This window comes from Gavia stellata, chromosome 3, assembly GCF_030936135.1.
Source record: "Gavia stellata isolate bGavSte3 chromosome 3, bGavSte3.hap2, whole genome shotgun sequence".
In the NCBI taxonomy this organism is placed as follows: domain Eukaryota; kingdom Metazoa; phylum Chordata; class Aves; order Gaviiformes; family Gaviidae; genus Gavia; species Gavia stellata.
The window spans coordinates 16,266,590-16,291,837 of NC_082596.1; the positions used below are offsets into that span (position 1 = coordinate 16,266,590).

The 25,248-nt window shown below is 38.1% G+C and overlaps 1 protein-coding gene across 1 annotated transcript; it reads left to right on the forward strand.

The window, feature by feature from the left end:
* On the forward strand, window positions 1–25,248 carry RAD21 (RAD21 cohesin complex component). The gene is made up of 14 exons (XM_059815408.1): window positions 1–105; window positions 7,215–7,388; window positions 9,520–9,649; window positions 11,856–11,955; window positions 12,947–13,053; window positions 13,924–14,127; window positions 14,648–14,773; window positions 14,969–15,091; window positions 16,352–16,575; window positions 16,903–17,062; window positions 17,442–17,593; window positions 19,132–19,281; window positions 20,700–20,783; window positions 23,428–25,248. Exons 2-14 carry the CDS (start codon window positions 7,245–7,247, stop codon window positions 23,617–23,619), a joined length of 1,896 nt encoding a protein of 631 aa, XP_059671391.1. The 5' UTR covers window positions 1–105; window positions 7,215–7,244; the 3' UTR covers window positions 23,620–25,248.

Here is a 25,248-nt window from a genome sequence, read left to right on the forward strand (position 1 = left end):
CTTGTTTGTTTGAGTGAGCGGCTCGGCTCGGCTCGGCGGAGCGGAGCGCTTACCGAGCCCGGCCCCACTAGCCGCCGCACCAGCCTCCCTCTGTACCGGACCAGGGTAAGGAGCGGCTCCAGCCGCGCTCGCTCCCGGCGGTCGCCCCGGCTCGCTGCCGCCGTCCGAAGGGACATGGCGGGGGCCGGCCGCAGCCTGGCTCTCGGGGCGCTGCCGGCCTACTCGGGCTCGGCTGCCGGCCCCCTGCGGCTGGGCATGGCCACGCCGGCTCTTCGGCCGAGCCCTCCCGGCGCGCGTGGGCGAGCGGCAGCGGGAGGGGAGGGCCCGCCTGGCAGCCCGGTGCGCGGCGCCGCCTGGGGCTCCCCGGGAGGGGCAGGGCGGCGGGGCCGGCCCGGCACCCTGCGGCGGGGCCGCGGCCGGGCCCGGGGTCCCAGGTGGTTGGGATGATCTGCGCTGAGGTCGGGCGCAGCGGGGCCCCGTCTGCGGCCTGGCGGCGACACGGGCAGAGCCCCGGGGGGGAGCGCAGTGTGCGGCCGGGCCGGTGTGCGCTCCGTGGTGGAGACGGTCTGTAAGCCTGGAGCGGTCACACGCGCGGAAGCGAAGTGACCTACCCGCTTCCACGGGAGAGCCGACGGAGTGATGTGCTGGGGTCCGGTGGCCGGGATAATGTAACAGATCCCGAGCTGCGGGTTGGCATAGCTGTGGGGCTGCTGCAGTCTGGGGAGGGGGAGAAAAGCAAAGTTTCATCTTCCTTGTCTCTTATTTTCTAATGTAATTTAATTTCTCATTTGGATAAAGCAGACTACTGAATGTTCTCGCAGTCCTCACTAGTAAGTAACATACGAACTACCTTCTGGGCACTGTGACTGTTGATATGCACATAAAAGGCCCCTTCAAAAATGCCTGCCTCTTGAAGAATTAAGATCTTACTCTAGGAGCTCCTATGGACACTCTGATAGAAATCTTGCTATAGTTTTTAAGATTTCTCTTTGCTTCTGAATGAAAGGCTTCTGTTAAATATAAAACAAGGTGTTGTGTCTTTATCAATAACAAAGGAAGCTTTGGATCACTGTGACTTACTGGCATGGCACTATTTCAGTGAAAATGGCATTTCATTAAATTTAGACAAATGAAGAAAATACTGTAAATTGGGAGAAGTTATCATTTAGGCCCACATTGTGTGAACGTGTGCAATAAGCATATGCTTTCATTAATCTCTTGCTCAGTAAAACTTATTACATCAAAAATAGGGAAACATCAAAACGTTAGTAGGGCCAGGCTTGCATTTTATTTTGTGAAGGTTCATTTGTAAATACTTGACGTTCTATGAAACTTGGAAACACAAAGTCCACTGATCTAAAGCTTTAACTAGAGAGGAATTAAGTGTGGTGGGGGAATAAAAGGACAAGCAAGAAGTTAGTGAGACCTACAATAAACTTAAATTACCACACAATTAAATTAGTCTTGTCTTGTCATCAGGGTTGCTGATACCATGGGATTTCCCACAGAAATGAGAACACTTGCCTCAGTTGATACATGAGTTTAACTACTTTGAGGCAAAATGTTAGAAAGTTCGTTTTTTATGTTTGGGCTCTTTGAGTGAACAGTGCAGAGAAATAACTGCTGCAAAAGACAGAGTAACATAAGGAATTCTATTCCCTTACTCAACTTATGTACATTTAAGGACTGTGTTAATCGTGGTTTCTGCAAATATTAGTTTGACTTGGAACTGGAATTGCGCAAAACAGGTTGGGATGATCGAAATAGGGCCTAAAATTAAAAAGATTCTTTTCCACTGCATGAGTGGACATACTGAATCTAGGTGCAAGAGCAGGCAGGATACCTACAGTGGTTTAGATGTGAAAGTGGAGTTGGGAGGGGGAACAGGGTTCAGTAATCTCAAACTCTGTACGATAATTCTGAGTGATCTGCCTTTTGAATTAGTAACTTTAGTGGGGCGCTGGTTCTAGCAATTTTATTATGTAGGTGCGTAGTATATTGTAATTGGAGAACAGTGAATGCATTTCCTGTAAAGGAGTGCTGTGTTTTGAGCAATTATAGACCTGGTAGTGCAACCTCAACCATAGGATTTCAGAAAAAATGTTGATGGAAAAACCAAGACCTGGTGACAAATGGAAAATGCTGTATGCATTTATCAAAGGCATGTCAAGTTGGACTAGTTCAATTTCATCTTTTCAATAATTGATTTTGTGGACATAAGAAATTGAGTTGACTTGTCACTGAACTTCAGTAAAGCAGCAGGTGTCACAAAGAAATATATTAAAATCCAGAAAAATGAGGATTAACCAGAGAATTATAAAGGTGGTTGAAAGGAGGAGATGAAATAAGGTGGTGCTGAAAAGAGGCATTGAGCTGTAAGGAGTTATTAGTGGAATTTGTGAAGACTGGTCCTGTGATGAATTTTTTTTTCAGTGGCACCAGGTGTTCAGTGTGCTAATGAAACCTGCTAGTGAGACAACATTAGTAAGTGCCCTCATCAGGGAAGTTTTAGACATGTAAGAAGGACTGCATAGTGAAGGATTATGAGTTCAAATTGAAGAACTCAAAGTACAATTGCAGGGTCAGGGTAATCCTTCTGGACTTCTGAAGTCTGGCAGGGCCAACTCAAACTGCTGCAGGTGCACAGGGTGAGCTCAGTCTTCCCCAGATCACTCAGGACTGGCTTGGCTTAGCAAAACAGAAACAGTATAGGAAGAAAATATGTGTGTAGGGGGAACCAGTGGAGAAGAGAGATTGAAGGATAGTGTAAGAACAAATGAGTTAAAATGACTGGCTGATTTTTAAACTGTAGTACGGAAGTTGTCCGATGATCAGTGGATTAATGTGGTTCTGAAGAAGCCTTACAACAGGAACAAAAGTAGGTGATAATAAAACAAATTGAAGACTAAACTTAACCTCTGAACTGGTGCGTGTATACATGACCCGACCTAGTGTAGAGTAACAGTCAAGTGGATTTAATGGGCTAGAGTGAAACACAGACAAATTAAAATATGGTGAATATTGTATCTGTTTGCAATATTATTGTCAACTGTTAGTTCATTAAGCTTCTTTCTGAATGTCTTGAAGGATGTGACTTGAGCCACGCGAGCGTTTCAGAGTTTAGATAGTTAGCCATTCTAATATGCAGAAGGATTTTAAGACTTAATATTTGTGCATTGATGGTTAAGATGACATTCATAGGTAGCATCTACCCAATTTTCTTGTTGCTTCTTCGGAAGGATCAGTTACCAGATACTCAGATGAGAGAATGAAACAGGCAGGTTGTGGCTCAGACCCTGTGTACTATCTGTATTGTATTAGATTTGCTTTACGTGTTCAGTTACTTTGTGTATAGAATTATAGCCTTTTTTTTACGCTTCTATAGACAGAAAAATATTAAAAATAAGATTATGCAATTGTTGAGGACCAATTTAGGCAGAGGAACCTAAGGACAATTGTGGCACATTGAAGCAAATTCAAAGTTAATTAAAATCAAATATAAAGTCTTTTAAAAGCACAATTTGGCAAGATAGGGATTTGGTCCCACCTGGTCTTGTGTGAGTACATACTATTTTTGCCTCAGAGCAATGCAAGCAAGACAGAAAAATGAGTAAGTTCTTAGAACAAGTTTTAAGGTCCTGGTTCATATCCAGTCAATTTCAAAAATTAACAGTTCTATTTTACCTTACAAGCTTTTTAAGAGCCATCAGTTACCCTTTTTTTGAGGATTCTTATGAGTTGCTTTTGCAGCAAGCGACATATGTTTTACGTGTCTGCATGAGTACTCTGCCACGCCAAAAAACTCTTAGTTCCTTCAACATTCATCCCAGTCTCAAATTATGCCAGAAAATCTATTTCTTTTGCTTTTATGCCACTGCATCAGCATACTGCCCTGTGAATTAAAGATCAGACAAAAAGCCTGAAATAAGGAAAAGGATTCTTTGAAAAGAAAGAAAAAAATCTGGAGAAAGTGAGAGCAACCATTGGGGCCTGCTTTAAGCAATTGTGCTGATGCTCTAAACCACAGTAGCTAAACTGCTGCAGCACAGAACCGTAAAGGTGGGATTTCTACAGTTGCTGTAACCCAGGCATTACCATACAGAGCAGAGCATCTGCTGGAATTTGGAAGTGTCAGAGACTCATGTTGTGGCAGAAAATTAGTGCTTCAGGGAATAGAAGTATTATTTGTTAATAACAGTTCAGATTAAAACACACTTTAAAACTATCGGTGGTCTGATTGTCACTTTTTCTCTTCATGTATTTCGCTGTGGCAAGGAGTCATTAATGGGTGAAGAGAAACAGACAACCTCTGTCAGAAGCTAGTTATTTTTGGTTCTTATTCACTCCAAAAGCTTAAGTACTCTGCACATGTAGTATAATCTTCTCATTAGTCTTACAAGCATGTTTTAGGTTTGATCCATAACTCCAGTACTGAGTGGTAATCAAACCTAGGAAACACCACAAACACAGGTGACCACTTACTGGTTTTGTGCTTTCCCTTAGTGAAATGATTTTCAGCCTCTACTCTGATTTCATAGCTAATGAAGCATATATTTTGAAACCCATTCACATATGTTAAGCCCCCTTATGAGGAGTACTTTGACTTGGATTGTCAGTTCTTTAAAAGACAGAAAGAAGTTAACAATGTGTCTGTTTAAAAAAAAAAAAATTAAAGTTGTGAAATTATTAGCCTTGGTGTGATCCCAACACCTCAGTTTTTTGGGGAACTTTGCATCCTCTTAGATGTCTTAGATAGTTGTTTGTCTTTTGCTTGCATTACCCTTGCTATTTGGGATTTAAAGTTATAAGTTGTTTCTGAGTTGTCAAAATAGTATGTTTCACAATTAAGAGGATATCTTAAGTATGTTTTCAGGGTTACAGTTAACTGTATGTTTGAAGTTTTGTGAAGCCCATGCTACATATTTTAATGATTGTAAAACGTTGGGGGTGATTGTGCCAAACTCCATGAACCAAAGTACATTCTTTTGCAACTGTTGTTGGAAGTTTTTAGTGGGGTAATACAAGTGGTTTTCCTAACTGTATGTTTGTGTTTTCCCCTATTCCTCATATTTAGGGGTAATTTACAGGCTTGCTGTTACCAGGGTAGTGCATCGTTGTGGTAGCAACTCAAGATATCAAAATGCTGTGCTGCAAAGTTATGTCTGTGCATATACAAAAATATTGGGAGACCTTTGAAAATGCACAAGAGATTGAATTGCCTTCTGGCCTTTGAGACAGTGTGATGTATTTAAAAAAACACTGGGGGTGGGAGTAGAATACCTTTGTTTAGATAACTTTATTGATCAAGGTGACTTCCAAAATTCTTTCATTGTGCTTCCTAGAAAAGCTTGCTCATGTCCATTTTTGTGCAATGCTGTCCTTAGCCTCCACACAGTCTCAACAAATAAAAATGACATTTTAACTTTTTGTTAATCTGCAGCTTTGTTATGACTCAAAGCTATCAGCTTCACTCCTAAGAGTAGTTTTAATCCTTTCTATCTACTGTGTTAAAGGCCGTGTTCAGCTTCAGCTTATTTCCTTTAAATCCTCTCCTCTGTGTCCATTCTTGGTTATGAACAGAATCAGTGGCCAGTCTCTCATTAAGACAGATAAGCTTGATAATCAGTTCTGTTGTCCAAGCAACTCTGTTTTCTGTTTAATGCAGCTGAAATTGAAAGCTTTCATCATCTTGCATGTTGAACGATACCTGTGAGTGGGTACAAGTATGGACTATGGTACCACTGTGAAGATAATTTACCCCATCCTTTATATTTCTTCAACTCCCATTTATTAAAACAAAACAAAAACAAAAAATGCAAAAAAAAAAAATTATTGGCCTTTACTTTCAGAGATCTACCCCTAAATCTACAATTTTTCATTTGTTATCCAGATATCTAGAGGTTGGCTTTGCTTCCACTGAACCGGTAATGCCAGTGCTTCTCTTGCCCCTATACTTATTTTTCTAGTGGTCACAATTGTGCTTCTCCTCTATTTTTGTGAAGCATACCCTGTAAGTATCAACAGCTCTACCCTAGCTGCTTTGAAACTTGTTTCTTTTACCAACAAGTAAATTGGTATGGTTTAGGAATTGGCTTCCTGAGAATCTCTCTGTGGCTGTCATGTTTACCAATGCTTTGTGTTTCCCTGTGTTCCCTATTTGCTTATAAGTTGTATTGGCTTGCATTTGGGAAGCACTATTGGGGTTTTTCAATGGCTAGAAACTGATGCTCTGGCTCTGTCCAGATTAAACTGCCCTGCTTTTACTGTTAGGTTGCTGTGAAACTCTGGCAGTTTTTCTGTAGGCATGGAGGAGGTAAAAACTGAAATCCACTTGTTGCATGTCTGCTGTTCTTCTCTTTTGTTTCATTTTCCCTAGTTATGGATATTGCTGGAGAAAAAGCTGTTTGTGGAGAATATTCCACCTCTTTAAAACAAACTTTTTGTTTTTAAAAAAAATAAGACTTTATGCTCTTCTGCTTCCCCATGGTTTGATATGTAGGCATCTTATCAGCCATAAGAAGTTAGTAGATAAAAGGAAGTCTGATGTTCTGGTGAAAGAGAAAGAAGAAAATGAAATCTACAGGAATTTTGGAACAATGCAGTCAATTTTCTTATGGTTTTTATGAACACTTGAATAAAAAACATGAAGCGTTACTAAGGGGATTATGAAATGGAGAGCAGTCTTTTCAGAAATGAAGATATAATTATACTTTCTGTTTTAAGAAAATATGGTGAAGTCCAAAAAGTTTAGGACTGTGTATTTTATAACACTGAATGTTTTACCGAAACAATGTAGACTATATACTGGTATAGTATAGTAGTAGCTACTGAATTAAGAGTATAAAGAAATGGAAGTGGTAGGATACTACTGTGGACTGAAAACGGAGACATGTTTGTTTGTGTTATGAGTTTGATATCATTACCATAAAGTTTAATATATTCAAGACTTTTTTTTTTCCTGCGGGATGGTTAACACTTAAATTATGTAAATGGTCATTGGTTTCTGTTCTTCTGCTTTATTTCCCCTGCAATAAATACATATGCTATTACATGGCCACTTGTAAGTGTTGGCTTCTTAAATATTTTATACAAATAGCCTGACCTTAATGATTGAAAAGCGAACATGTGCTTTGCTTACTGCGAATAAGGGGTGTGTTTACAAGGATGTGCCTCATAAAATTTCTAGAAAAAATAAATTGCCTTTCTCTTTACAGGTTTGCACTTTGTTTTAGACATCTGGGACCATGTTCTATGCCCACTTTGTCCTGAGCAAGCGTGGGCCGCTGGCCAAAATCTGGCTGGCGGCCCACTGGGATAAGAAGCTAACCAAAGCCCATGTTTTTGAATGTAATCTGGAGAGCAGCGTGGAGAGTATCATTTCACCAAAGGTATCTATTTTACACTGATGTAATGTTATCTTGTGGGGGCAAGAAATTGTGTGTACCGGTTGTAGTTACTATTTGGGTCACTGAAACAAATGAAGTTCTCAGTGTTGCTATTTTAAAGGGTAGAAAGGTCTGTTCAGATGTGAAATAATCTGTTGACTCTCTGATTCTGAAGAGTATTTTCTTGTCAATTTTCTAATGCTAAAGTATTGTGCGATTTAGTTGCAAAATGTTTTGCTTTGTATAAATGGAGGACTTGTATCTTCATGTACCATGCATCATTTAGAAGCAAATGTTTGGGAGAGGAAAGCCCAGGCTTTCTGAGAAGCAACTTTTAAAGGCCTTACGATGACACTCTTTCAGTGCTGCTGTTACTGGGAGCTGTAGAAATAATACTTAAGATATTCTTGTTTATGCTTGTGACCTAAGTTCAAAGCATGTTTCTGCTTAGCTAGAGCAAAAAGATCTGTAGTGTTATGGTAGCTCATAATGTTACTGGTTACATAAGGACAGTTTATCATATAATAAAAATACTACACTGGTAGTGTAAAAGCCTTGCTTTTGAAGCTTTTAGTCTCTTGTTTTCTGGGAAGCGAATAGATAGCAACAAAACTGAAAGAACATAATACTTCTGGATGGCTATTGTGAAACCAGAGGAAATTTTGAGGAACTTGGGTTTTTAAATGTGGGGGGTTTTCCCTCTACTACTCGTGAAAATTAAATTTTCCATTTAAGAACCAGTGGACTGATATGGTTGTGACTTTTGTCACTTAACAGATGTCTGAATGTCTTTATAAGAAAATCAATTGTTTGAAAAAGAAAGAAAACTTATTTTTATCTTTTCTTTTGGTTGATACAAATATAACAATGCTTCTATAATGCTACTCTGGATTTTGGAAGAACTGCTAAGTATAAGCAAAAAATGTATAGTACAATCACAGAGATACTTACTATTTCAGAACAGTGATTTGCTTCAGTGTCAGCTCTGGAAGGATTTAGAAAGAAACACAGAATCACTAAGGTTGGAAAAGACCTGCAAGATCATCAAGTCCAACCATCAACTAACACACCACCATGCCCATTAAACCATGTCCCACAATGCCTTGTCCGCACATTCCTTGAACACCTCCAGTGATGGTGACTCTACCACCTCCCTGGGCAGCTTATTCCAGTGTCTCACCACTCTCTCAGTAAAGAAATTTTTCCTAATATCCAGCCTGAACCTCCCCTGGCGCAACTTGAGGCCATTTCCTCTTGTCCTAAAGAAGATAATGTTCATGGACTCACTAGTGAGCTGCAGCATTCTTTTAGAAAAAGGAGACATTGATAGCCACTCTTTCCTATATTTAAAGTTGTGTAACACTTTCATCAGCTGGGCTATTAAAAAGTCATTGTATGCAATAAAATTTTTGAATTCTTAGAGCTTGAGGTTAAACCCTGTATGGCTTAATCTTTCTGGGAGACAATTATTCCATGTACCCTTCAACACAAGCCCCATGCTCTTTCAGACTAAAGTACTTAAGAGTCCTTCCCTGGAATTTTTTTATCAGTTTTCTGTTCCCACAGCAGATACTTGATTACATAGTAAAGCAGTGAGGTTAAAGAGGAAAGGAAATTAAACATGTTTTAGTGTGGCACTTCTTGTTTATGGACACCTCACATCTTCCACTATTTCTCTCTGATTTTCTCCTTAACTGCAGGACAGAAGGTGGAGAGGTAACAAGTTAGTTTTTAACCAAATTTTACTTAACCAAATCACAATTTATGGCTGTCCAAATTTTTGTTGTTTTCACTTTTTTCACAATTAAAGTAACAAAGTTGTCAGAAAAAGATGTGGTAAAATGGCTTTTGTCTTGTCATTTTTTTTTTTACTAGACGGCGCAGTGTTTGAGAATTCCTGGAGTGAGCTGCTATTAATTTACTGGTATTTGCCAGGTCATCCATAAATAATATGTAGAGTATCATCTTGAATGGTAGACTTTGCATTCTTTCTTTTTTCAGTTTTCTGCTGATTTTTATACTTGTTTTGGATATTTGATGTTAATTGAAAAACTCATACAAAGCTGCTGAAATTTCACTAAAGGAAAAAATGTAAGGCCACATCTAACTCACTGATTGTGCAATATGTTTTTAGGTGAAGATGGCACTTCGAACCTCAGGACATCTCTTACTAGGCGTTGTTAGAATCTACCACAGGAAAGCAAAATATCTTCTTGCAGACTGTAATGAGGCTTTCATTAAGATTAAGATGGCTTTTCGTCCAGGTATCTGTCTTTAAGCACTCTCTGAAAAGTTACGTTGTTATAGAATTGTATTTATTAAGAAAGTATACAATTCTACATTCCTGTTTCTGTAGAAGAATTACATAAATTTATACAGGATTATAGGAGAAGTTATTTTCTTTAGTACATCTTTAGACTGGCTGTGTGACTGAGTTGTATGCTGAAAAACATTTTAATTGAATTCTGAACGAAAACTTTTCCTATTAATGCTGATTCAGTAAAATCTCAATTATGATTTTGGCTGTTGTTGGTGTATGATGTTAAATGGAAATATGCTGCATGGTTCTTACCTTCTGTCGCAAGTCTGAAAAAGGCCAGTTGCATGTACTGAATAGAAGTACAGAAGGGAGCTTGTTTCTATCAAGGGTAAAGATTGCCTTGCCATGAGTTACGAAAGAAACATAGAAGCAAGCTGGTTTTTTACTACTTTCACATTTTAGTTTCTGGAAATGGCGTGAACTGTAATGTGCGCAACAAAGATATTTTCGCTTTTGTATGTGCAACACATTAACTTCCCCCTCTATTGCTGCTTACTCTAATATTTTCCATGAAGATGGGGAACCATATTAATACCTGAAATGACTTTCGATCCAGCAATGAATTACTTGGCTTCCACATGGTTGATAGTTTTCTTTAATTCTGGCCTGGGATACTTTTTTCGAGCTGGAGCATAGCTGTGGCAGTGAGGCTGCTGGATACTCACAGCTGCTGAATCATATTCTACCTTTTTAAGTTTGTGAGTGTTATAGATTTAAAAGCTCCGCTTAAGGAAGACTTTTTTTTTAAAAAGGCAACTCTTGAAAGCTAGTGTAACAGTAAATTTGTTAAAAGTTAGGGTATATATTGCTTTTATCTTCATTTCCTGATCTTTACGTTGTGATTCAGGCATTGGACTTTAGTGGCATTGGACTTTTAGTGGCAATTTGTTGACTGGTCCCAATTTTTTGTTTACTATTGCATTTAACTTCCCCAGGTGATGAGAACACATACATTTGTCTAATTTCACAAGGCAATCTGTTTTCCCAGTTTCCCACTCCCGAAAGAGTGCATGTGGAACATGAAGCACCTTAAAATAAGATTTACAGAAAGTGGCTTGCTGACCTGAAACAAGTTGAGGCACTTGTCTTTGTTCTGTTTATCGGCATGGTGGCTTAGGCATTGTCTTGATCCTGTCTGCTCTGAGAATCATTTACATGTTTTGTTTTAAGCAGCCAACAGGTAAAAATATTGGATGCCCCTGAAAGGATGGACTAGGTTTCTTCATTCCTAGCCAGGTACCAAGATGACTAAACTACAGATTCATGCCTGTTCCTGGCCTCTCTGGGCAGCAGTTCTTTGATTATCCATTGCAGAGGGGAACACAGTGGGCAAAGTATTTCTGAAGTATCTGTACCTCAGAACTGCCTGTGTTGTGCGGGTCAGAAGGCAGAACGTAGAGCTCAAATCTTCTGCAAGTTACAGAAGGAATTGAACCTGCATTTCCCATGTGCTTTCAAGTGTCCTGACCTGTAAGCCTTTGAATAAGAGAGAGGCACCAACTACCAGCACTGTTTTTCTGTGATGCCTAATCTGATAGTCATGCTCTGAGAATGCCTACTGAATAACAGATTAAGCATTTTAGGAGGATAAGAAAAGGTATGTATGTGGTTTTGGTAATCTAGCTCTTTTAAATGCAGAAGCCTAAGAGTTTGTGTAGCCCAAGTATAGTCAGTACTGTGCTGGGACTTTCAGAGCTAATTGGACTGACTAAATGACCAGTAGCAAAGTAGTCCTACTATGCTGCCACTGCTTTACCCAAACCAGGCTGCCGTGTTGCCGCTGTTCTACCCAAAGCAAAATATAGGACTAACTAGCTCATCTGGAGCATCACGATAAAATTATTTTGTAGCAGGTACCTGCATAGTGTTGCGATGACATACAACGCCTGTGTTAGCTGCACAGGTCTGTATTGTGCTACACAAACATTGAGTGGTTTGAGGCTTCCAGGGTTATACAAAACAGTACAAGGGCTTGAGGGTACATATTTTGAATTTAGATTGAATCTCAATACTATCATTATCTAAGCTTTCTTCATAGGTGTCTAGCATAAGACAAGAAGCTCATGCTGAGAGAACAATGCTGAAGGCACAGGGAAAAATGCTGTGCTTGTAAGGAATGGGAGCTCATGTCTGAGTGTTCTTCTCTGCAGGGGTTGTCGATTTACCCGAGGAAAACAGAGAGGCTGCTTACAATGCTATTACCTTACCTGAAGAATTTCATGATTTCGACCAACCACTTCCTGATCTAGAGTAAGCTTGATTCTTTTTTTATTTCCATGCAAATGATGTTTGTTTTAGTTGAGGACAACCTGGTTTTAAACAGCAAACTCATTGCTGAATTAAAAAAAAAAAAAGGTCGTCTGTAGGTAACCCTTATTCTTAAGTCTTTTAAAATACTAAGCAAGTACACAATCATCTTTCTATTGTTTAAGTTCATAGTAGCATGTAATTTTAACCAAAGTTAAAGCTGTCCTTACAGAAGCTTTTGAGAAACTCAGATATGTAGTATCATTTTCTTTTTTCTTCTATGCGAGGCACTCTACATCACATATGTTCTCAGGTTAGACAAGATTAGTTTTATGGAAATGTCCTTGTAGACCTTCTGTAGTGGCACTTCTAATTCTTAAAACTTTTAAATACTAATGGGTTACTTTTAAACATAACAACAAATACACAGCTTGAATAGTTCTTGATCTTTAAAAAATTTATGTTACCCTTTTGGATTATTCATAATGGAATTTCTGGGATACAGTTTGCTTTACTCAGTGTTCTATTTGGTTTATATTCAAATTAGAGTATATACTAATTTGAAACTACATAAAAATTCTGTATTCTTCGAAGAGATGTATCAACACACCACAAAGGGTGTTAACTTGGTACTGTTACTAGATATACTTTTTAATAAATTATATTAATAGTTTTTGAAGTTGAAGGGGAGAAAGTCTGTTCTGAGTTACTAATTTGGCCTTTAAAATTAGTGACCTCAACATAGCAAGGAGTAAGAGAGATTACTGATACGTCTCCCAGAAGCTAACACAATTTGGATGATAAGTTTTAATCATGAATGGTCTTACTGTTTTAAGTAGTGTTTTCTATTCTGTATTCACCATCAGCTTTTTCATTAATTGACTTAAGTGTATAGTGTACCTTTTAGGAACTAATTTCACATTTATCTAAGCAGACTTTATCTGTTGCTAATTTTGTATGGAGATTTTTAATAATTGCCTTCTGTTTGTTTAAGTGATATTGATGTGGCCCAGCAGTTCAGTTTGAACCAGAGTAGAGTGGAAGAAATTACAATGAGAGAAGAAGTAGGCAACATCAGTATCCTCCAGGATAATGACTTCGGTAAAAATCCCGTGTATTAATTATGTTACTAAGCTAGTTTTGGTAACTGTAAAGTTATGGTTTTGCAATTACTATGGAATTCCCAGTAAGCAAAAACAGATTAGATCAAACATTTAATTTTTAGTTTATACATGTCACTTTTTCCAAAAAGCCTGTCCTCTAATATTCAGCAAGCTTCTAGCTGCCTATATAAAGCTGAAGAATATTCAGTCAGGTTAATTAGTGAAGTGCTACATCAGTTATAATTTTCATAACATGGTGTGAATATGAAGTCAGCTATTGCATTAATCACAGGCATGTTTCCAGTCAGAAACGACATTTCTAAAGCTGAAGCAGTCAGTGGTGACTATTTTACTACTTTCAGTGTCTTTTCAAGGACAGCGTTCTAAGATCTGAATGAAAGCCTGAAGACAGTTGTATTTAATATATAGTTTCCAGAGTACAATAATGTAATCCATAATTTAGTAATCTTTTTGAAAGTATAATCTAGGTATTGATGGTGGTGTTGATTTGGTATTGGTTTGCTCTCTGTACATGAAGCCCAACCTTGAGGCATAAGGTACAACTTTTTTTAATTCCTTGGAATTCTTTGGTTTCAGTGCAGCTAAAATTTAGTAGGATCTTACTAAAATCAATTCAAATAAGTATAATAAAATGCTTTGAAGAGATGATGTTTATTTTTATAATTGTTTGAACAGTATTTGCACAATGTCACTGCTGGGTATAATTCCTTCCATCTTGTCATTAATTTTGCAATTAAGAAAACTTGATGAAGTTCGGTCTTACATTTGGGCCTTTGCTGGTTGACCAGCTAGGTCTCTTGCATCTTGGTTCTTTAGCATTTGTAGCAGTGGAATTGTATTCTTGCAGGTGACTTTGGGATGGATGATCGTGAGATGATGAGAGAAGGTAGTGCATTTGAGGATGACATGCTAGTGAGCACCAGTGCTTCAAATCTCCTACTGGAACCTGAACAGAGCACCAGTCACCTCAATGAAAAATCTAATCACCTGGAATATGAAGACCAATACAAAGATGATAATTTTGGAGAAGGAAATGATGGTGGAATATTGGGTATGTTTGAGAAATTTGTTTTTCCTTTGTTACCAAGGTCCCTCTCTAAGTTACACCTTCAGCAGTAGAATTCTGGTTTGTGAGTGCAATATAGATGATGTGTAGCATGTTAAGTGTTGGCATGTTTCAAATGAAGTAAAATTAAATCATCCAGAGTTTTTCCATTCTATATGTAATGTTCTTTAGAGAAAAAATCAGTATACAACTCTTCTTGTTCTTTGACTCCTTCGAAGGGTTTAATTAATATGTTGAGAAAATATTGAGTGCTTCTCTGAAGTACTAAGAAACCTAGTAAGATGCAAATATGTGGCAAGTGTATTGTAATAAAGGTTATCTGTAAGCTCAAAATTTGAGCTGAAATGCATCTTGAAAAAGCACTCCTAATTGCTTTTGTGTCAGCATTGAAAGTATAGGTTTCTTTAACTTTTGCACTATCTTTATCTGTGTTGTCATAAATTTGTCTATACTTGTTTCATGAATTTGTGGATGCAAAACTGATTCTTTCATATGGTTGTTTCAGATGACAAACTTCTCAGTAATAATGACGGTGGTATTTTTGATGACCCACCTGCACTCTCAGAAAGTGGAGTAATGATGCCAGAGCAACCTCCCCATGATGATATGGATGATGATGATAATGTATCAAGTGAGTATGATCTAGGGCTAGATCTAGAATTACTTGTTTTCAACTGATTTAATTGGGATTCAAATACCTTAAAAGCATGTTGAGCTCAAAAGTATGAAATGTGGTAAACCACTTTAAGGTGTGGAGGAGAGGATGGGAAGGGTAGTAGTTTCTTAGTGTTTTGACATAGTGCAAGATACTTGCTCTAATTGGCAGTGGGTGGACCAGACAGCCCGGACTCGGTAGATCCAGTTGAACCGTTACCAACTATGACTGATCAGACGACGCTTGTTCCCAATGAAGAAGAAGCTTTTGCTCTGGAGCCTATTGACATAACCGGTGAGTAAGCTATTTGGGAATATTTTACTTGGGTCATCAGAGACCACCTTAGCTCAGTGGAGTGGCAATGAATGTCTAGCACTGCTGCTGACTCTATATCTCAGTTGGAAGATAAACCAGGGACCAAGTGCTGAATTCCTTTTATTCCAACAGTAGCCTTCTAGTACTTATCAGGTAGGTAGCTTACATTGATGGTCTTGGAGGATATTAGTTTGTAGTTTCTGCAGTCAGTATGTATAGTGGCATGATACTGTAGCTTTTGATAAACATGCTAGTTAAAATACAATGAGTTGGAATAGTCTTTAATTCTAATACAGTATTTGTAGTGGAGCACAGTTCTCAATATGCTGTTTGATGGCCAGGAGTGACTTTTTACGCTGAGAATGAGCACTGTTCTGGTGATTCATGGCTTTAATGAACTGCTGAATTCAGGAGATGCATCTTTGTATTTGAAGTTCTACTAAATAGTGAAATTCCTTGTCTCTTTCTCTAATGCAAGACACTTTCCTATTTTAACTGGTACTGTATTTGGCTCATTATAAACAGATGCCTGCTTTATGAAAAAAAAAACCAAACAAACACAAAGATCTGGAAAAAATATAGTTTGTCCTGTGTTTTCAGACTGAACTCCAGGCCCTGATTTACTGCTCGGCCAATTAAAAAGCCCTAGCACTGCCCTCTGGCGGCAAGCTAGCAACAGAGGTCCTAGCTGATCAGCTGGGACCAGCAAAGACAGCGTTTGCCAGAGCTTCAGGGTCTGCTGCAGAGTGCCAGGCTGTAAGCAATTTACAGTAAAGTCATTCTAGAGCAGGATGAGAGGTACAGGTAAGATAACCACCCACATTAACACTACCAAAGCTCAGGTAGGGCTTAGGGGAAAGACTTGGTGTGAGGTATTTTGACTCTTTGGTCAGAGGGACCTTACATCTCAGGAGTTTGCTCCTGAAGAACATCAGCCTGACAAGGAAGCCATGAGGGAGGGAGGCAGGCATGCGCAGCTGAGGACATTGAGGCTTAGGTAGATTCAATAGAACTACGACTATACGCAAAGAATTTGTAGGTTATGGGACAGCATTCGTAGTGTTTGACCTTTCATAGTGCTTATAGCTTTTCATTCCTTCTCCCAAAGCTAACATTGCCTTAGATTCTTGAGGCAGCTTTATACATGGGCAAATAAGACCTATAGAGAACCTGCAAGATTCTTCTACAGTGTGGTATCTGTTTGAGCTAACCTTCATTACTTGCTGAAAATCTCAACAGTCAAGGAAACCAAAGCAAAGAGGAAGAGAAAGCTGATTGTGGACAGTGTGAAAGAACTGGATAGCAAGACTATTCGAGCCCAATTAAGTGACTACTCTGATATTGTTACTACTTTGGACTTGGCACCTCCTACTAAGAAACTGATGATGTGGAAAGAAACTGGCGGAGTTGAAAAGCTTTTTTCTCTGCCTGCACAGCCTTTGTGGAATAACAGGCTACTGAAGGTAATGGTTTTTTGTGCAGGTTCATTTTTAAATGGACTATATTCAGGATTGTGCCTCATACATAGTAAACATAAGCATATGAATAGCAATACAGTGATAGGCGTATTTGTCACTTTTTTTAAAAAAAACCTCATTAAGACAACTAAGATAACACCAATGCTTAAAATATTTACCAGTTGCAGAAATGAATTATTTTCTTTAATGTTACTGCTGTTGGGGAGGAGCTTAAAAAATGGGAAAGGAAGATGGCCCGTAATTACTTGATCTGAAACGAAATTAAGGACACTGAGAACTACACTAGTGTATAATGTAACCTTTCCCCTGTAGCTCTTTACTCGTTGTCTTACACCCCTGGTACCAGAAGACCTAAGAAAGAGGAGGAAAGGTGGTGAAGCTGACAACCTTGATGAGTTCCTTAAAGACTTTGAAAACCCAGAGGTTCCCAGAGAGGAGCAACAACAGCAACAGCAGCAACGAGATGTCATTGGTTTGTGTCTTGTCAAAGAAGCTCTGCTTTCCCTCGGAGCTTAATTTTTCTCTTTTGTTTGTGCTTTATATTAAGTCACCAAAGATTATGAATGAAGCAAAGGGCTTTGTAATGGTTGTTTAGCTTGATACACAGTTTGTGACTTAAAATAGCTTTTTTCCTAAAGTAGAAGACACTTAGAGATTCAGTTTGATCCAGTGGATTAAATGGCTATTGGATTGGGTTGTATGCACATCTATACCAATTCTGTTTAAGTCACTGCAATAGCTATGCAGGCTGTTAAAGAGTGCTCAATTTTAAATTAATAGCAGATTGGTACAGTTTCGAATTACGCTACTAAATCCAAAGTATCTAAAACTGGGTTTGTTGTGGAATATAGATGAACCTATTCTGGAAGAACCAAGTCGTTTACAGGAATCGATGATGGAAGGCAGCAGAACCAACCTGGATGAATCTGTTATGCCACCCCCACCACCTCAGACAGGTGTTAAACGCAAACTGCAGCAAGTAGAACCAGAGCCAGTGTTACCTGTGAGTAAGATCTCTTTATTTTTTTGAGAATGAGAAGTGGGTAGTGTCTCTGAGCAAGAAGTGACATAGATTTGAGGCACTAGCTTTCTGTAGTGTTGTGAGATGTGCTGGAGTGATAGCAGAATCTTTGTCCCTGGATAGTCTTTATGGGTTTTTCTTAAGTGGAAAGCTTACTGAAACATTTAAAATACAGGTAGGAAAAAGAAATGGCACTGTTTACTCCTTGAAGACTTTTTCTGGAGGAAAGTGTATTGCTTACAAAGCTATCCAGTTCTTCTGCCTGGCAAGTGTGTACAAACAGCTTTCACTGATGAAGAAAGGATTGTGCTAGCTGCACAAACTTCGTTTTTAAGATAGCCCTAGTGTTCCAGGGTTAAGGGTACAAAGAAAAACTTTGATCTCCAGGAAAGATTTCCTAGTTGAGTTAGGAACTAGTTTCCAAGTCTACTCATGTCTACCTCTTCTGTAAAAGCTGTGATGCAGTGTGAAAGGAAACCATATTTGTGAAGGGGAGAGAAAATGGGCAAAATGAAAGGTGTATTCTTTTTTGAATGCTTACCTGGTGAGAACAGTCCTGGTTTATGCTGTCTTTCTCATATTTGTGTGGTTTTTAACCCTGTTTTTGGTATGTTTCTTGGCTAACATTCGCTGTAGAATGAGACTGTTAGATGTTACATTAGAGGGTGGCAGCTGCTGCTCCTCTTGGCTGTGTCATTGGGCGAAATTGACATCGGCTGTTTGTGCTGAAGTCAATGCTACTCGAGTGTGTTGGGAATTTTTTGATCATGCCAGCCAGATCAGGCCTCTGGCAACACACCTGTAGTGATACCTGCTCTATGACTCTAAAGTAGAAGTTATTTTGAGCTATTTTAAGGGTATGCGTAGAAACAGTTTCACGTGTCAGGGTAACGTTACTGGCCAATGCTTAACTGTGTATAGATTCAGGGGGAGAATACTGTACACTAATTTTATTACAACTGACTACATAAATCCTGTTAAACTGCTTTTCTGGATTTTACTCTGTGATATAAATATCTTCTGAGAATGAGGCTTGAGTACCAAAGACACTTACGCATTTTTGGAAACTTTACTAAGTACCTATGTCTTAATTCCTTCATGCTTGTATTGCAAAGAACAACGTTTTGATATTTTGAAGATGTCTTGTTCCAGTGAGTTAAAGTGTGTTCATATAGCACTGCATCTGGTTACGTGGGATTTTAGTTGCATGTGCTGATCCAAGAAATGAGATCAGTAGTTTGGATGGTGGACTAAGTGAAGTTATTGGAAAGCCTATTTCCTTATAGTGGTATCATAATTTCTGGTTTGAGTAGAATCTAAAGGATTAAAAATACATGCGTGGACAGCAGAACAAACCAAAACAAATTGCTTTTCATTTTTCAAAAATGAGAAATTCTCACAAATGGCTAAGATTTAGAGACTTGGATTTTGTGAAACTGGTTTTTGTAGCATCAGCATTCTATTGTAAAAGCACTGATAAAATGATGCTGTCTGTTTAACTGTGTTGTGTACTCCTAAAGCATCCACCATCACAACAGCTGGAAATACCACCTGTAGAAATGCCTCCAGAGGAGCCCCAAAATATCTGTCAGCTAATACCAGAGCTAGAACTTCTGCCAGAAAAAGAGAAGGAGAAGGAAAAGGAGAAAGAGGAGGAGGAAGAAGAGGAGGTAAGAACTCTATGTAGAAAGGATTTGTGTGTTCCCCAGCACTGTTTGACTTTGGATTCATTAAATAGCATAAGAAAGAAATCTTCAGTCCTTACTTGGGAAATGACAACCTTCGGAAATGTAGATTTAAAAATTATTCCATGACCATTGTATATTATATTACTCCATTTTATAAACGGCATATATATTCTGCTTTGAATTAGAGGGTTCTTCTGTTCTCACACATGGTTGGATTAAACCACTCTGTATATTTATGATGCCTTATACAAGAAGTTTTGAACTTAATTTTATGGTTCTGTTTTAAACAGTTCATGCCACTTAATAGAAGTGGGTTTTTGTAAGAAAACCATCCATGTCCTAAAACGTGATAACTGAAGTTGTTTCTTAGCTACAATATTTAATATTATGTGGATATCAAAACAAACTTCATTGATTCTTTTTTATTTTACAGCCAAAATCCAAAAGTTTTTTTAAAAATGTTTTATTGTTGGAAAAAGAATGTATCTGGACAGATGAATTTCCTTCTGTAACAAGTCACATGTACAAAGAAATGTGAATTACTTTAGTCAAGATGATTTTCCTAGCAATTGAAAAAGCTTTTAGACTAGAATATTTTCAGTTGGAAGGGACCTACAATGATCATCTAGTCCAACTGCCTGACCACTTCAGAATGTTGCTGGATGCAGAGAAATGTTACTTTAGAAGTAGTACAACGAAAAGAAAAATATATGCTGACTTAATTTTGAGAAATAAAAAATAGGCCAAACAGTTTTTCTGCACAGTTTGAAGCTAGTTAAGACTGGGAAAAAAGCAGATACTGCTTACATGTGTCTCTTCTGTGGTGAATTTTTTAATTGCTGATTTGAAATAAAGTTCTTATTTTAAAAGCCATATATAAACCATCTTCCATAAACAAGTACAAGTACTGTTCTGTGTAGGTGAGTGCTTCATGGGACATGGGGACCTGAGTCGTTACAGCTGACCTTTGCAGCTTTTAGCAGCAACCCCTTTTCCTTTTCAATGGTTCTGTTTCCACAGTGAAATGGGAACATGACTGTGTTTGCAAAATAAAAGCATTGTTGATACCGTGTTCAGTACTAGCAATCCTAGACTGAAGTGTCTCTTCTCATTCAGCTGTCATGACTGAACTTCTTTGTTATGCTGACAATTAGTAAAACATTTTCGGGTATAGTCATTGTGGCAGGCAGCCTTACTATGTACATCAGCTTACATGTGTGTCTTCCTCCATCCCACTTCCTGCCTCTCCTAGATGTATCCTGTGACTCAAGTTGTCTAAACCTTCTGGCTTGATGAAAAGAAAAAGCTGCAGTGATATCTAGAAATACCTTTTTCATTTCATAACTCGGTGGAGTAAGAGATTATTGTTCTGTAAATGCATGAATTTTGGCTGCTTGCAGGAAGAAGACGGCACAGGGGGTGACCAGGATCAAGAAGAAAGGAGATGGAACAAGAGGACTCAACAAATGCTTCATGGACTTCAGGTACACATGATAATTTGCTTTCTCTTAAAGTAGCTTTTGAGTGTGCCCACCAACACTTTTGACCTGAGTTAAAAGGTTAAGAAAGAGCTTTCTTTGCAGTAGGTGTTACAGACTTAAGAGATCAGTTCTGTCTTAGAGGGGAAAAAAAATACTTGTAATAGTTTAAATCACAATATAACTGTCACTTTTTTCCAAAGAATATTTGAAGTAAAATTTTTTGCTTAAGTGGTTTTCAACCTTTATGTCCACACTTGGTGGTGTGGACTCCCAGACATTCAAGTTTTAAAATAATTGGGTTTGATTGTGTATTTAATGAAATCTTAGCACCTCTGACTTTATGCTGTATGACCCATCAAGGTCTAGGGATAAAACCATTTTACAGGATGTGTATTCCCAGCTGGGCTAGTTTGAAAACTTCCATGCTATGATAAGCTGAATCTGTAACAACTGTGGGAATCTGACCTTGGCTGAGGTGCAGCATTACTTTTCAGCATGTGGCTTCAGTCTGCACAGACAGATAATCTTTGCAGGACGAATTCTTGCTTGCTAGAACTAAAGAGCTTTTTCCTGATAACAAAATTGAACACCCCTAGTATACGCTTGAACTTAGGTGCAAAACTGCTGTTTGCATATAGGTCTCTGTATGTGTACTTCATGTATTCTTGGACTACCTCTGCCTTTCAGTCTACTTTGCGGTTCCTACCCCTTTGTTCCCTTAAGCATTTTGGCAACTTCTGAGATTCTACTGTCACTGAAGTGTTTCAGTTCTATCTGTCTAAGCTGTTTTTATTTTTCAAAGTCATCCTCACTTTTTTGTGAAATTGATAGGCTCCATCTCTGCTTTAAAAGCTTATTGTCGTTATTGTATCTCTGAACTTCCGGTATAGTGGATTGGGGGGTGGAATGCTGCTGAGTTTTCAGTAAACTGAGATTTAGTAGTATGTCATATTCTATTAAGTTTCTCAAAAGTATGATATAATCAAGCAAAAGCTTTACATTTCTGGAAAATGTTGCTAGAGTTATATTGTAAGAATTACTTGCTTATATCTCCAAACAATGAAACCTTAATTTTAAACTCCTAAATAGCCTTCATGACACTTAAATACACTTAAATTTAGTTCAGATTACATTGTAAACTAATGCAATTTAAGTTAGTTCTTTTGGACACCTGCGAGAATTCTGCTAGTTTAAGTAAGATTGTTTTAAATTGTTGTTGTGGTTTAACCCTGGTAATCAGCTCAGCCCCACACAGCTGCTCACTCACTACCCCCTGGTGGGATGAGGGAGAGAATCAGAAGGGTAAAAGCAAAAAAACATGTGGTTGAGATAAAGACAGTTTAATATGTAAAGCAGAAGCTGCATGTGCAAGCAAAGCAAAATAAGGAATTCATTCACTGCTTCCCAACAGCAGGCAGACATTTAGCCATTTCCAGGAAAGTAGGGTTTCATTACACGTAATGGTGACTTGGGAAGACAAATGCCGTAACCCCAAATGTGTGCACACCCCCCTCTTCTTTCCCCCAGCTTTTATTGCTGAGCATGACTTCATATGATAAGGAATATCCCTTTAGTCAGGTGGGGTCAGCTGTCCCAGTTGTCTCCCCTCCCAGCTTCTTGTGTGCTCCCAACTGTTTTGCTCCAAAACAAAAACATTTGCTCCTGTCCAAAACATAGCACCATATGAGCTGCTGTGAAGAAAATTAACTCTGTCCCATCCCAAACCAGTACAACTGTCGCTTAAAAGTAACTTTTAAAGTATACAGATGTTTAGTCAGTAACATTGTGTAATGTTTTCCTGTCTGAATGTTTCATCACAATTTCTGAAAAGAGTTTCAGAATTATCTTTGGACCATGTCTAGCTTTTTTTTTTCAATTTTTTCTTCCATGTGCCCAAAAGAGCATCACACTGGATGGTTGAAACATTGAGTCTGTAATGAGATTTGAAGTTAAGATCTGTTTAATATAAAGTAATTTGGTTTGGCCAGCCTAATATCTTTTCATCTAGTAGATATTCCAGAGCAGACGGTTCTGTTTTAAATTGAAGACGTCAGTAGTTGTTCTAGCCAGCAAGCAGATGTATTTTCCTGAATTTTTTTATATTCTGGCCAAGACTTTGAAAAAATGTAAGTGACTTTGGGTGTTTAGTTTCAGACAAACAGAGAAGTTTTAGAAATAAACAGGCTTTCTTTCACCTTGGGAAAGTTATGAATCTTCTATAGAACCTTAGCTCTTGAAATTCTGTTTTAAACAATACACCATGATTATTTTTGGAGTTACTTTTCTTTTGAGAAATAAAACAGGATTTTTTTATTCTTATTTAAAAATCTTTGTCCTATAGTCAAAAAAGACTGGGTAGCTATTGATGCAGAAAGAAAATCTTGTGATATTCTATCGTGTTTCTGGAATAAGTTGCATAGATTCAAGATTAATTTTTCATGCATCTCTGGGAAGCCTGCTTGGTTTCATTTAGAAATCCATATAGAAGTTTTCATGTACATGTTGTAATGTCCCCATCCAATGTTGAGTCCTTCCCAATCCCTCACAGTGTCCTGGGAGTGACAACAAACAGAATCTTGCCAATGGACATTCTTGTTTGTATGTAGTTCTCTATTTAATGTGTGGTATCAATGTTTGTGTTTTTCAGAGAGCTCTTGCTAAGACTGGAGCGGAGTCTATCAGTTTGCTTGAGCTGTGCAGAAATACGAATAGAAAACAAGCAGCTGCAAAATTCTACAGTTTCCTGGTACTTAAAAAACAGCAAGCTATAGAGCTGACACAGGAAGAGCCTTACAGTGACATCATTGCAACACCTGGTCCCAGATTTCATATTATTTGAATGGTTAGATACAGCAGAGCTAGTGTTCATTTCACTAGTGCGTACATGTATTGCCCCATCTGTAGGGCCCAAAAGACCATTGCAGAAAATTTAGATTTTTATTGTCTGTATAAAGTCCTTGGTTTTCTTTTGGGGTTATTTTGGTTTTTGTATTTTAAATTTACCACTTAAATTTTTAGTGAAACTGCTGGGGTGGGTGGCTTGAGTTCCAACTGCAGAAACCAGACAGCTCAAGGACCCATGTAAAGATTGTTTTAACAACTCAGAGCAGATGTGTGCAATATTGGTGCATGTAATGTTGAGTATCAATGAAAATGTCTTACGATAATTTGACTAGTTGATTCAATAGTGATATTTTTAACCTATACAAGTAAACCTAAATGGCCAGCCTATTGTTTGATTAAAAACTTTGCCAAACTCGTCTAAAATGTTCGGTCTGCTTCTCATAGTAGTGGGTTTTTTCCCCTTCCCTAGATCTTTATGCATACCGTGGGTCTCTTAAAGCTGCCAATATGAAAGGTAGTGCCTGATACGTCAGCTTGCTTTGTCACTGCATTTTTGCAGTCAGATTTTTGTAGCCCTTGATGCTAAGGGGAAACGGGTGTCTGTGGAAAGCACTTCCTCTACGTTATACTATTGCATACATGAAAGGACAGAACATGCGTTAAGCATTTTAGACGAAACATTCCTTTTCACTTATCACCTCATTATGGTCCACTACTGATAATGGCTAATTACTGTTAATAAGCGTCAAATAAAAACTCTAGTCATTTCATTTAAATCTTTAAGATATCAAAATGCTTTAGGTTTGTTAGAGCTGTATATAAACTTCAGACTTTTTAAAACAGACTTTAGATTGTAAATTATCTGATTTTTATTAAGCAGGCATATGAAGATAAGAATAAGAGAAGTTGAACAGATTGCCTTTGTAAAGATGTTAAATTCGGCTACCACCTGTACCGAAAGGGCAACAGACTTGAATATACAGTACAAACGGGCACAGTTCCGCTTAATTGTGTAGTGTATTAATGGCTCTTTGGAAATATTTATGGTTTTAGTATCAGTTTTTCCAATAATGCACACTCCTGTGTTCAAAACATTTTTACCAGTTTTGCAAAAGAAGTCCCATTTGATTTTTACATACAAAGAATGAAGCTTTACTGTTAGACCAGGTAGCACCAGAAATTATGTGAATATGTTGATTATGGAAACCTGTCTTAACTTTTTTTAGGGCAAAATTATTCACACTGAAGGTTCTGGTTTTAATGTTGGCACTTTTGTGAAATAATTTTGGGACTCTGAAATTTAGTGTATACTCAACTGTAAAATTATGTGAATGTTTAAAAGAAATCTGAGACTACATGATGACCATGTTTTAATAATCCTTGAAAAAGTTAATTGTATAAAGTTACTGCAGCTTTATTTTCAACATGATGTGCCTGTAAAACCATGATTTTCCCCTTTGTAAAAAGAGACATTGTAGATAACTTGAATGTTTAATTATAGAAAAGGTCATTAGTTTCTTGTTACACATTTTTAGTCTGTTTTTGTTGCTTTTCAAGGTTAATATTCTTGAAAATAGTTGATGCTGTTATGTATAACTTTTCTAATAAAAGTTGTGTTATAAGC

Coding starts and splice junctions, on each gene's coding strand:
- RAD21 (XM_059815408.1), top strand. CDS start 7,245: ATGTTCTATGCCCACTTTGTCCTGAGCAAGCGTGGGCCGCTGGCCAAA. Junction 14,774..14,968: donor TGATGATGATAATGTATCAA/GTGAGTATGATC, acceptor TCTAATTGGCAG/TGGGTGGACCAGACAGCCCG. Junction 16,576..16,902: donor GGAATAACAGGCTACTGAAG/GTAATGGTTTTT, acceptor TTTCCCCTGTAG/CTCTTTACTCGTTGTCTTAC.